General features: G+C 41.4%; 1 protein-coding gene across 1 annotated transcript in view; it reads left to right on the forward strand.

Moving 5' to 3' along the window:
• The window catches only part of si:dkey-61l1.4 (collagen alpha-1(V) chain), a 38,255-nt gene extending 26,125 nt beyond the window's left edge, over positions 1-12,130 (forward strand). The window contains exons 10-26 of the mRNA XM_063193733.1: positions 1-42; positions 682-789; positions 1,488-1,541; positions 1,975-2,028; positions 2,422-2,466; positions 2,623-2,676; positions 2,764-2,808; positions 2,932-2,985; positions 3,132-3,176; positions 3,304-3,357; positions 5,553-5,597; positions 6,266-6,319; positions 9,980-10,024; positions 10,291-10,344; positions 10,758-10,865; positions 11,815-11,868; positions 12,062-12,130. The exon at positions 1-42 is cut by the window's left edge and continues 12 nt beyond it. Coding sequence (XP_063049803.1) covers positions 1-42; positions 682-789; positions 1,488-1,541; positions 1,975-2,028; positions 2,422-2,466; positions 2,623-2,676; positions 2,764-2,808; positions 2,932-2,985; positions 3,132-3,176; positions 3,304-3,357; positions 5,553-5,597; positions 6,266-6,319; positions 9,980-10,024; positions 10,291-10,344; positions 10,758-10,865; positions 11,815-11,868; positions 12,062-12,130 — 984 coding nt within the window. The remainder of the gene's footprint in view (positions 43-681; positions 790-1,487; positions 1,542-1,974; positions 2,029-2,421; positions 2,467-2,622; positions 2,677-2,763; positions 2,809-2,931; positions 2,986-3,131; positions 3,177-3,303; positions 3,358-5,552; positions 5,598-6,265; positions 6,320-9,979; positions 10,025-10,290; positions 10,345-10,757; positions 10,866-11,814; positions 11,869-12,061) is intronic.
• Positions 12,131-12,214: the final 84 nt, after the last annotated feature.

Consider the following 12,214-nt stretch of genomic DNA (forward strand, 5'->3'; position numbering starts at 1 on the left):
GAGCCGGGCCAGAGAGGCATACCTGGACGCAGAGGTGATATGGTAATTATCGTTAGGAAACATTTGCACAAATACAGTCCATAAGGGCTGTAATGAAATTGTAATGAAATTGTTGAACTGGTGATAGGCAGAGTCACAGTACTGTATCGTGTTGCAAGAAGGCAGTATCGTGATTCACTGTTTCAAAGTTCTGTTACCCTTCAGTCCAGAAAACAACCACATGATATGATGTGAAGCTTCAAATGATCATCATTAGTATTTTAAACTTGTAACCTATTGTACCTCTACACTATCATTAATTCAGAAAGATAAATAAAAAAATCGTGGGGTGTATCGAACGGTAGTTCAAACATCGTGAACTGAATCATGAGTTGAGTGTATTGTTACAGCCCTACAGTCCATGCAAACACGTTTGTCATTTTATGTAATGTAATGTCATTGTCATTTGATCATTGTATTCAGCAAATGGTATGACCGCATTTTATTCCATGCAAATGCATTCCTCTTGACACATAAGACCATGCAAGTCCCAGGTGACGTGTTTTCTACCTGTTGTGAAGACGAGACACACAGAGGTGTGCAGCTCCATCACAGTCATGGATGGGAATCACAGTGTGATCTATGTGCGGTGTACTTCACTTATTGGAGTGACATATTCTAGTGTCCATGCTTTTGTCACAGGGCAGCTTCGGGCCGAAGGGGGTGAGCGGACGAGAAGGGAAATCAGGGAGGGACGGAGAGCCGGGGCAGGACGGAGCTCCAGGGCAGCGCGGATTACCTGGCCTGAAGGTGAGAGACAGTGAGAGAGGAGGTCAAATACTGTCTGGATAAATGGGGGTGGTGTATACAGACTGAATTTGTCATTGTTTATCATATATTGATTTTCATCATAGATACATTTTACATTACTGAAAAAAAATACAGAGGACATGACCTCTGTGTCCTCAATGGTAGTTACGGCCATGGCACCTGTTAGAGAGAGGCAGTCAGACATCAGCCTTGTAAGAGACAGCCAGTGCCAGGGCAACATGGATTCCAAAACTCCAATTCAGTGCTTCATATTCCAAATGACCTAGTTTTACCTGTGAAAATTGGCCAAGTAAAGGCAGATCATTTGTAATATGTGGCACTGGATTGCAGCTTCTGAATCCGGATGCCCATCACTGCAGACATCGGTTTAACCACCACTTTACCACCATTCAATAATGTCGGGCAGTCTTGGCTTAATGTAAGGGGGTTGGTCTTGGAATCGGATAGTTGCAGGTGTGATTCCCATATCGAGTATGCCCTTGACCTAACCTCACATTGTTATATAAAGAACTGCAATCACCACCTTTAGCTAAGTAACACCACGTAAAAGGTAGTCACATCCACATGATGCATATTTTAAGTGCTGAATATCCTTAGATGTAAAATATTACACACAACGTGCACAGATGTGTCTATAAAAGTGCTGATGATGAACTCTTTTCCCTCCATGATTGTAGGGCCCGCGGGGTGAGAAAGGAGACACTGCCCCTACTGGAGAGAAGGGGGAAGAGGTACGAAATACAAGTCCACATGCAGCACAGCTGTAGCTGCTGGTGTTGTTGGCATTGCACTGCTTTACTGTAACATGCTCCCATAGAGATTGAATGTGAAGACACTCATTCATCAAGGTCATGATGAGAGTCAAAACAGATAAATTGTTATGGACTGGACTTTGAAGCTCCAAAAAAGCCCAGATGATTAAAGCTTACCTCTTGTGACCTCCATAGGCATATACATATTTTTTTGTTGTAAGGAGAATGGCTTTGTTACAAAGCTCTCTATATTTGTTAGAAACTCTATATTCAGTGTTTTTGGAACAGATGGTGGAGTTTAGTAGAACAAGCATGTTTCTGTGTTGATCATCTCCAATGGAAGGATGCATGGGCGCATGAAGGATGAGTCTGTGAAACACACCTTTTATACTTTTTCCATTTCCCTGAGCAGGGCTTCCCTGGGGTTCCTGGTGCTCGAGGTGATATGGGAAGAGAGGGAGAGAAGGTAACTTACTGATCATATATTTTTCAGTATGATTTGAAAACGACAACATTTTTTAAAAAGTGTTCTGTCTTTAAAAAGGCATTCTCTACCATATGTCTGAAATGTGCTGCCCCCGTGTGGCGAAGTGGAGCAGTAGAGGTTAGAGGAGAAAAAGTGAATAAAACGTTGGCCTCCGAGTCCAAGCTGTATGTTAATGAGCTGAGAATGAATATACTCTATAACATGTGTATTTGTGTCATATTCTGTTGACTGTTAAAAGCGATACTTTCTTCATAGGGAAGGATTTTTCGTAATCACAACACGCTTTTAGTTGAAAGAGTTGAAATGGAGGCATAATAAAGAAATAAGAAAAAAACCCACTATGAATGTATGTTTGTGTATTTTATGTTTCAGGGCTCCATAGGAGAGCCAGGATTATCAGGACCCCTCGGTCCTCCTGTAAGTATATTAATATGTGTTGCTGATGGCTCTATGCTCAGTTAGTAACTTAGTACACCATTTCACTTCAGCGACTTTTTTTCCCACCAACCTTTAATAAGTCATTGGTGTCATTGATAAAGCTCCACTACGTATGTCACTCTATTTGCTGTCTAGGGACCAATCGGAGTTAGAGGCGTGGAGGGGTCTCCTGGCCCTCCAGGGCTAGAGGTTTGTCACCTTTTTTGTCCCTCCATGTGAATTAATTTAATGGTGAAATTGGCTAGTAGTGAGCACCTGCTCCCTTTGGCTGTTTAGGGTCCTCCTGGGCTCAGTGGCAGAATTGGACCACCAGGGGCAGTGGTGAGTGTATCCTTGTTTGGCTTGTGAGCTGTACTTTGAACTCTGAACTAACATCTAGCTACACTTCATATATTTCTTTACAAAAGAGAAAAGTAAACATATTTGTGCGTACATTTGAAACAGGGAGCCGCAGGAGTGACAGGAATGGTTGGTCCCCAAGGGATAAATGGCTCAGAGGTGGGTTTGTGACATCCTTTCACTTTCACATTTCGTTTCACTATCATTGACATATTCACATTTACCTTATAGCAAAACACCAACTTTTCTCAGGTCATGGTTGAACCAACCATAAGTGTTTTCTCCTTTCTCATCCAATTGTCTAGGGTGATACAGGACCTGCTGGTCCAACTGGACGCAAAGGCCCCATGGTACAGTATGGAAAGAGTAGTAGGCCTACCATCTGTTATCGTTCTACTTCTGAAGTGCATACAGTAGTGAAAAACAGCTTACAGTATCTTGCAAACCGCCATGACTGTCTGCCCTGATGTCTTGCAGGGTCCAGTTGGCATTGAAGGATTCCGAGGACCTAACGGGCCCAGAGGACGACAAGTATGTACTACAGTAGACCTCATATACAACAGCACACATGACACATACCTTCTCCACTATTTTTTTTGTTAAAATGGAAGTAGTTCTTCTACTAAAGAGGGTTTCCATAATTTCATATTGCCTGTTATATCGTCCCTTTTCTGTGTTGTCTGCAATGCAATAGTGTCGCCCACCAACATTTTGATGTTTACTGCAGCTATCTTCTTTACTTTTTGATTGATTTGGATTTCGTCTGGGCCTGCTTCAGAGTGGCTGTCTATGGCCATGCTAGTTTAATCAAATGTTGAGGTGAATGTTCTTGAAGGTTATTGGGTGTTTTTTTAATTACTTGAATATTTTGGAATTACTTAACTTACATTATTACTTTTTAGCTGCTTCTTTGTGCCTGTGGGCTGCTTTCAAACAATATCTAACTGTACTTGTATGGTGGTGACAGTAAGGCACTTCTACTTCACTTCTTCTTGTGATAAATGGAGGTACCAGTTCGGTACAACGGGGCAGATGTGTATAGTAGGCCCTTCGCCTGAATGACAGGCATTTGGACTGACACATTTATGGCCCGCGCTCACCTGTTTCCCATCTAGAGCATGCCCTGTACCAGGGCAGATTTGTCATACTGTCTTGGTTGCCATGGGTACTGCAGCTCTGGAAACAAGAGTTCTACCATTTGTTGAACATAAAACCCAAACTGGGTTTTTTCCCTCCCTTGGGGCGGTGAAAATAACTTTGACTAGTTTCATTCTATAAAGCTGTGTGTTCCTGGATAGCTTTGTACCCTTGTATAGCTCCAATGTTTGCTCAGTGGTGTGTTTTTCACAGATCAAGTAGTTAGTGGTTGTATTCACTGAAGCGCTCTGTCATTGCAGGTGCTAGCCCAATGGTGCTTTAAAGGGCACCGCACATTGGTTCAGACAAAGTGCAGAGTCAACATTTGCCAACATTTGATTCTATTGTTTTGTAATACAACCCTGCACACCATTGCCGATCTCCACCAGCATTGGCTGTTGATTATGACTGAGCTCTATTTTTGTCTGAACAGCTTGTTAAATCCATCGTTGAAATGAATTCAGCTGCTGCTGTGCTTGTTTGCTGCATATTTTTTTTGCAGAAATTGTCGAATCTGGCATTGCTGTAAAAACTGGTGTGCACAAGTTTTAGGTTGTCGCTGGGTTGCAGGGTAGTAGACATATTGTTAACTTGCAGTGGACTGCAGGGATGTCAGTCAAACTGCCTCCTCACGTCTTTTCCTGAGGCCTCCAGCCTTGTTTACGTGAGGCTTGACCTCATTCAGCCCGTTTATATGCACACCAATCACAAGCTTTGACTTCCTGGTTCACACACTTGAGTGGAACACATGCAACCGACAGACTGTCGGTCTGTCGACAATAAACAGTTTACTGCAATAATTAGTTCATTACAATTTCCCCATTATTGTGGCTGAGTGATGATCAAAGTTTTTATTCCTTATCTTGCAAAAACACAATTCGAAGGTCATTCTCTCATTAGTAGTCAAGATGCTGAATGGGGGACAGCCCCAAAAAAGTCACTGGATGACAGTGGGAAGACTTCATTGTTTCTAACTCCACGGAAACGTGGACCAGGGAAGGATTGTAGAAAGGGGTTTGCCACTTGCACTCCTGGTCACAGGTACTCAGTGCTGAACTCCCCGTAGCCTGGCAGTCGAGACCTCATTAAAGCCAGGGTCGACTCGTGTGTGAGAACACACCATAAAAAACCCTCCCGTGTCCTCCTTTGTCCTGTTGCATTTCATTCCCCTCCAGATGTCTCACGCCAGCAGGGTTGCCGTGTGGAGGATTGGGCAAATGAGAAGGGGCCACAGACACCAATCGTAAAGCTCTGTAACTAGCTTCATAAGTGGACTGAAATGAGATACCCCCACCCCCTCATTTTGTAAAAAAGGACTCTGGGTAGGATCACTTGCTCCCCTGTTGAGGATGTCCTTGCTGCACGGCTGCAGTCCAAATATTACCTAATGTGAAACATTACGCTGGTCGGGCTAAAGTTCCTGTGAAAAAGATATTTACGGCACAAATTGACAGATGCTTTGGGGAGTCTGGAATATTCATTTAAAGCTGATTCGCGTATTTGCCTGTAAGTGGGGGTAAATTGTGAACTCAGCATGCAAAGTGCCCCTCTCAGCATAAATGTAAATATGCCTGTTTATTTACTAACAGGGTTTCCCTGGCATGGACGGGCCACAGGGGCTGAAAGGAGACAAAGTAAGTAATTGCAGTAACTGTAAGTAAAAGGTATTCACTCTCTCTCTCTCTCTCTCTCTCACACACTCACACTCACACTCACACTCACACACACACACACATGTACACCAACAAATCCATCTCCCAATGTCCCAATAGTATAGACTATTGTTCAAGCAGCCTCTGACACTCATATAAGTTTAGTTGTGAACAACTGAGGACTTCTTTACCGAGTCTTTTATCCATAACATAGTGTTTACCTTGTTGAATAACGTGGCCTGTATAGTACCTGGGGGCTATTCCATGAACCTGGCTCAATAGGAACCAGGTTATCCCCTTAACGCAGAGCCTCTGTTATAACCTTATTGTAACCAAAACCGTAATGCTCAAGTCTTAATCCGTTATATAGAGGACTCCTGGTATTATCATTGCAATGATGTGATGATGTACATACAGTAGTTGAGCGTTTTTAGCCGAGGCTAACAGTATGTTAATCTGTAAATGATGAATAATCTAATAGAACAGCCCCAAATCCTCATTTTCTGAACTATATGACACCTGTGGACTAACTTTTAGCAGGTTTACCCCTTCCAGTAGGTTAACCTAGCCAGGTTTATCACTTAACCATTTTCTTGGAATATCTCCCAGAATGGGAAAATATTGTAATCAAACATTTATTGTGACTGTAGGGACCAGAGGGGCCAATGGGGAACAGAGGCTTGCAGGGCGTTGAAGGGGCAATGGTGAGTATGCAGTAATGGCCAATGTACTGTTTGACTTTGAATGATTTTTTGATTTTGAATGATTTCTTTGTCTTGTTACACCATCATTTTGACTTTCAGTTACATCACTGATTCTTGAAAGTTTGGCAAAAACATGTCCCTGCAGTAAAATATTAATTCTGTTGAAAATCAACTAAACTTTCACAAACAAAATGAACCCAGGTAATGGCCAAGGGGTCTGTCACACGAATACACAGTTGTTTGAAATATTTAAGTGTAATTTTATTACTTTTCATGGCTATAAACCTGTCCACACCCTGTAAAAAGGCCTGTCCCAAGGACTGGCATCATCATTTCAATTGACTTAAAATACAAAAATCACTAACAGAATTGAACAATATCACCATGATGTGGAAGACCATATTAAAGTGGTTCTACAGATGTGCACATAGTGGATGTAAAACAATATTTACTATTATTTACTGATTGCTCAAAATGTGTCCAGCATATTGGTCACCACCGTCAGATTTTTTCTAAAAGACAATAAAATCAGGTATGCACAAGGTAATTTTCATTACTGAGGACCCCTTTTCAAACCTTTAGCACTACTGCCTACTTCACCATAACTGAAGCTCCTGTAAGTTTATTATTTTGTCCTCAATTTGTTAATTTGTTTGGACACTGGTACTGTCCCAACCATAAACTGTCAACACCGTCGGGGTTTTAATAGTATTGTATTACATTAATGTTAATAAATATAATTTTTTTCAGAAAAGGTATGAAGCACCCAAGAAACAGAGCGAAAATGAAATGGCTAATGTGAACAAACAATGCATAATATTTAAAAGAGTGTTTTTTTGTCTCACACCGTCAGATGTCACCACCGTCAGATTTTGTTCTGCTCATCATGTTGTTCCATATTTTACTAAATTGTGCTAGTTAATGAAACATTACTAGGCATGTTAGTAATAATTGTGATCCAAAATGATACTCTAGCCACCACTGAGGTGCATTTGGAGGTTTTTTTGTCAGAAAACCTGACGGTGGTGACATCTGATGGAGTTCACCAAAAACACATGTTTTACATGTTTTTGACATGTTTTAAGAATATGCATACAATAAGTATCTACAGTTATGTTGAATTGTTAAAGTAATTCACTTTAATACAGTAAACATGTGTTTTTACTTCTAATTCTGTCTGCCGCGGTTGACAAAACAAGAAAGAGCCCATTTTATGAAAAATGTTAAACATGGGGAGCTTGGCCAATGCATTCACTGCACAGCCAAGACCTACATCTATGATAATACACCTCTATATTTTGGATTTGAACAACTTAAAAGCTGTTTTTACCACATTTTCAACAACCAGTGGCTTCCTTCCTAGATAATCTAACTAATGAAGTAAAAACACATGCTCATACTGTGCACACACAATTTTTTTTTGCAAATGTTTATGCAAGATGCCATTGACTTGAGAGGGCTATTTATTTTGCTAAATGCAGGTACTAATTAGGCCACTTTCACCACTTTCAGATTACTGTCACCACCGTCAGTTCTTAAGTCACCACCGTAAGAAGGAGTTTTGGACATTTTAAAGGAATGTGCTTACAACATTTTCCTTAGGAGTTGTTGAAATATCAAAGTAATAGCCAATTTAAGCCTACACGAATATTTGTGAAATTACAAAAAATTGTTTGTTCTATTTAGGCGTTAAGTAAGCATCGTATGACGGTACATATTTTAAAATTAGAACACATGAAACAGTATTAAAATAGAACAAAAGTGAATTTTCAACATTTAAAGGCATATGTGTGAACCAAAAAATACACATAATCACTTAAAAACTCCAGATACATATGCAACCAAATCAATACAATTTTAATAACTTTTAATTGTGTCTGACGGTGTTGACAAAAAACAAGGTATGATCGGAGAAAAGCCTGATTTCTGAAAAAAATACATAATGGGGAGATTGGCCTTGTGCATTTCTGAAAAGCCAAGACCTTAGTCTATGAGGATATACCATATAATTTTGTAATTCACTTTGTTTTTTTCTGTCAACATTACAACCTGTTTTAGCCACTTTCTCAAGAATCAGTTACATGTCATGTAAAGGTATAACAGTATAGAGGAGAGGGTCCCCAAGTGAAGCTAAATTTAAGCTTATTAGCTAGGGCCCAATGGTATATTAGGTGAAAAGGTAGTGTAGCAAAGATGAAGAAAGAAGATAGTCAGGCATACAATATGCAACGCAGTTATAACAACCTGCATTCACTCCTCAGCATAATACATGGTTTCATAAGACATTTTGCGTTTATGACAGACAGAAACCATCAATACACACACACACATTCACAAACACACAGACCTGCATACAACACATACAGTAAACACACTCACACCCACACAGGCGCTAAGGTACATGCAAACACATACACATGCACAGGCACGTGTGCGCGTTGCGTTGCAATGTTTTATCTTTCTTTTGTCTTTGCTTCTCTCTCTCTCTCTCTCTCTCTCTCTCTCTCTCTCTCTCTCTCTCTCTCTCTCTCTCTCTCTAAATGGGCCTCTGCACTCCAGTTCCGACAGCACTGCGAAGTGCTATCGGTTCATCACTGGACGACTCAGACAAAATAGAACTCTGCCATAATTGGCAGCAGACAGCCTGGGACATCGATGCCGGTGTACAGGGTTGTATTGACAACAGCGGAATTGAACATTGGTACAGCAGTGCTCCACACTGTCGAAAACCGGTGTGCAGACGACCCCCCCCCCCTCTCTCTCTCACATGCAAGCGTGCACAGCACAACCACACAACCTTTTACATCTACTGTACAGTACCTTGTAGGACGGTTTACTAGTCTGGGATTATAAGACAGCCTGTTGCCTGATCAGCAGCAGCAGTGCTATGAGTGAGATGAATGAGGAATGTTGGCAACATCATTTAGATGACAACAGTCCAGTACTGTAGTTGATGGATGGTGATGTCTAGCTACCACATCTCAGCCCATGCAGTACAGTACAGATGGCTTGCATCATACGGACTGTACAGCCAGGGCCTGATTAAGATGGCCTGGGGCCCCTAGGCTATAGGCTGCTGTGGGGGCCCCTGGAAGGCAAATTTTACCACAAATTTACAGACAGTGTCATAATTACGAGCTAGGAATGAAGGACAACATGTCTACCAGCTATGCTAAACATGACAGATGAAAATTTCAATATTGCATCTTGTCACAATTCCACAATTTTTCCCGTTTGGCCAATGAGGGGCCCCTTGGCAGGTGGGGGCCCCTAGGCTGCAGCCATATCTTGCCTGTGTGTTAATCGGGCCCTGTCTACTGCAACTGAAGCATATGGACTTTTCACATTGTTACTGCATGCAGCCTCAGGCGCTATTCGTGTACCGTGGCATTTATGTTTTTTTTTAGCCCTTAAAACTTCAAAGTAAAATTGACATTTTTCATATTCGTACGTACAGTACATCTGCTAACAATCTTTCAGTATGACGCAGCTTGGTGGATATCTGCTGAAAAGGACATGTGTCATATTTTCATGCAACACGCACATATTGAAGTGTATCTTTCATCTCTCTGTGCAAGAACGTCTTTGTCATGAAACAATCTTTTCAGTTTTAATGCCATTCATGGCAGATGTGATTGTAATCGGCCTGCTATTTTTCAGGGTTTGGCAGGAACTCCGGGCCTGAAAGGTTTCAGAGGGGACCCCGTAAGTTCATTTATGATTGCTACATTCATTGGTTGAGTGTAAGACACAAAAAGACAATTGCAAAATAGAAAAAAGAAACAATTAGAAAGAATGAGTCGAAAAGAGAATTAGTGTAAAGCATTGTTGATTTGGTTTTGAGTTGTGGAATCGAGTTTCGGAGTGAGAACATTTAGACACTGTGTGACTGGTCAACAGTTTGTGTGGAAACAGCTGAAACATACATAACCATGTGAGATGTTGTTGACTGCTCACCTCCTTCTCCACAGGGCCTGAGGGGAGACTATGGAGACAAGGGAGTTACTGGACCTAAAGGAGACAAAGTAAACATCACAGCCATACCTTATTCATACACATCAATTTGACTCTGCCTTTTCCCAATAGATACAGTACATTTGCATTGCTACTTACACTTAGTTGGCACTCCTACCATCACTATGCAGAAGGCAAGTAAAGCATACATGCAACATGAATGTATTTTCTGCATGGCCTAAAACAGCAGCAGGAGGTATGAGAGTAATTTCTTTCAAACACATGCAGAATATAGACTAGCTGATGTTGAACATGACTATGTAAAAATGAAATATATGGCTTGTGTCTTTTCATTTAGAGTAGCTTCATACAGTAGTAGTGTGCTTTAATCATCCAGTACATTGACTAATATGCAGTAGCTCAACCATTCATGTGTATATAAAAAAAGCATCTAAACCTTTGTCCTTTGTGTTCTCCTTGATAGGGTCTCAATGGTGTGCCAGGCATCATGGGACCTCAAGGGGAGAGGGGTCAGATTGGCCCTCCTGGTCCGCCGGGTCAGAGAGGTCAGGCCGGTCCAACAGGAAATCAGGTATGCGGAACATGAGCCACATTAGCTGCACATGGGAGCAAGGAAAGGGCACTTCGGTGATCGTTTTCTTCCCCCCTCACACGTGCAGTAGCTACAGATGGGGTGGATCAGTGGTTCCCAAACTGGGGGTCACAGAGAGGGGGAGGGGTGGTCTCAGGGAGAAGCGACTGTTGGCATACACCTTCAAAATGTGTTTTCATATAACATACCTATTCCATAAATCGGTAGCAGTGTGTGTATGGTGTGTATGGTTGCTAAATGTATGCCCTTTCCCTGTGAATTTCACATTTAAATTTTAGCAATATTAAGGGATAAAGAATAGGGCTGTCCTAAACGATTATTTTTCTCTCGATTAATCTATCAACTATTTTTTTTCGAATTGTCGATTAGTCGAACGATTAATTTTTCAAGTTCTCTAGCACTTTAATCTTCAAGGAAATTTGGAAAAAAGAAAGAAACCGTTAAAATTAGGTCCCTGAGCTCACAATGAGCTTTAAATCATGATAGTAGCTTATTTACTCTGAGATGCAACGTCCAATTCATAGGTGCTGGGCAATGTTATGTTTCAATAAAGTAATAAAGCATTGGTAAAGTAAGTAAAAAAGCATTGAATTAAATGAAACGATTAGTCGACTATGAAAATTCTTGTCGACTAATTTTAATAGTCGATTAGTCACGATTAATCGTCACAGCCCTAATAAAGAATGTTTGGGAATATGGGAGGTGGGAGTCGCCAAAATATTCTTAGGTCCAACAGAGGGTCACAGCAGAAAGAAAGGGGAACCACTGGGGTGTATAATTAACTGTGGTCTTCAACCGCTGAGCTGATGGTTTTAACATGCACACACTTTTTAACAGCTGAGATTCGGCATGTATTGTGTGTTGTGGGACACGGCTGTTTAAAGGCGTGTCATGCTGGTGATGATGTAGCGTCCTCTCTCATCCTCAGGGGCCAGAGGGTGACGCTGGACTCCAGGGAGGCGTTGGCAAGGAAGGACTTAAGGTCAGACTGTCTGAGGAGCGAGCACCTGCAACTTTCTATGACTAATTTGCATTACAACATGCAGCAACATGGAACATGCAACATACATTTTCTAAGTTTGATGGTTTGTTTTTATACCGATATGGTCTAGATGAGGAGTTAAAATGTCTCTGAGCCCTCATTTTGCTTTTTATTTGTTTCATTTGAACCCAAGGGTGACAGGGGGATTCCTGGACCTGATGGAGAAGGCGGACTGAAAGGGCCAAAGGTACTATTTCTTTAATTCAACAATATACCCCAACCATGTGCTACTGTATACACAAAATGACCTACGTTCTTTGTGGTCAGCGTGTGTGCTTAATGATCA

This window comes from Engraulis encrasicolus, chromosome 3, assembly GCF_034702125.1.
Source record: "Engraulis encrasicolus isolate BLACKSEA-1 chromosome 3, IST_EnEncr_1.0, whole genome shotgun sequence".
Classification (NCBI taxonomy): domain Eukaryota; kingdom Metazoa; phylum Chordata; class Actinopteri; order Clupeiformes; family Engraulidae; genus Engraulis; species Engraulis encrasicolus.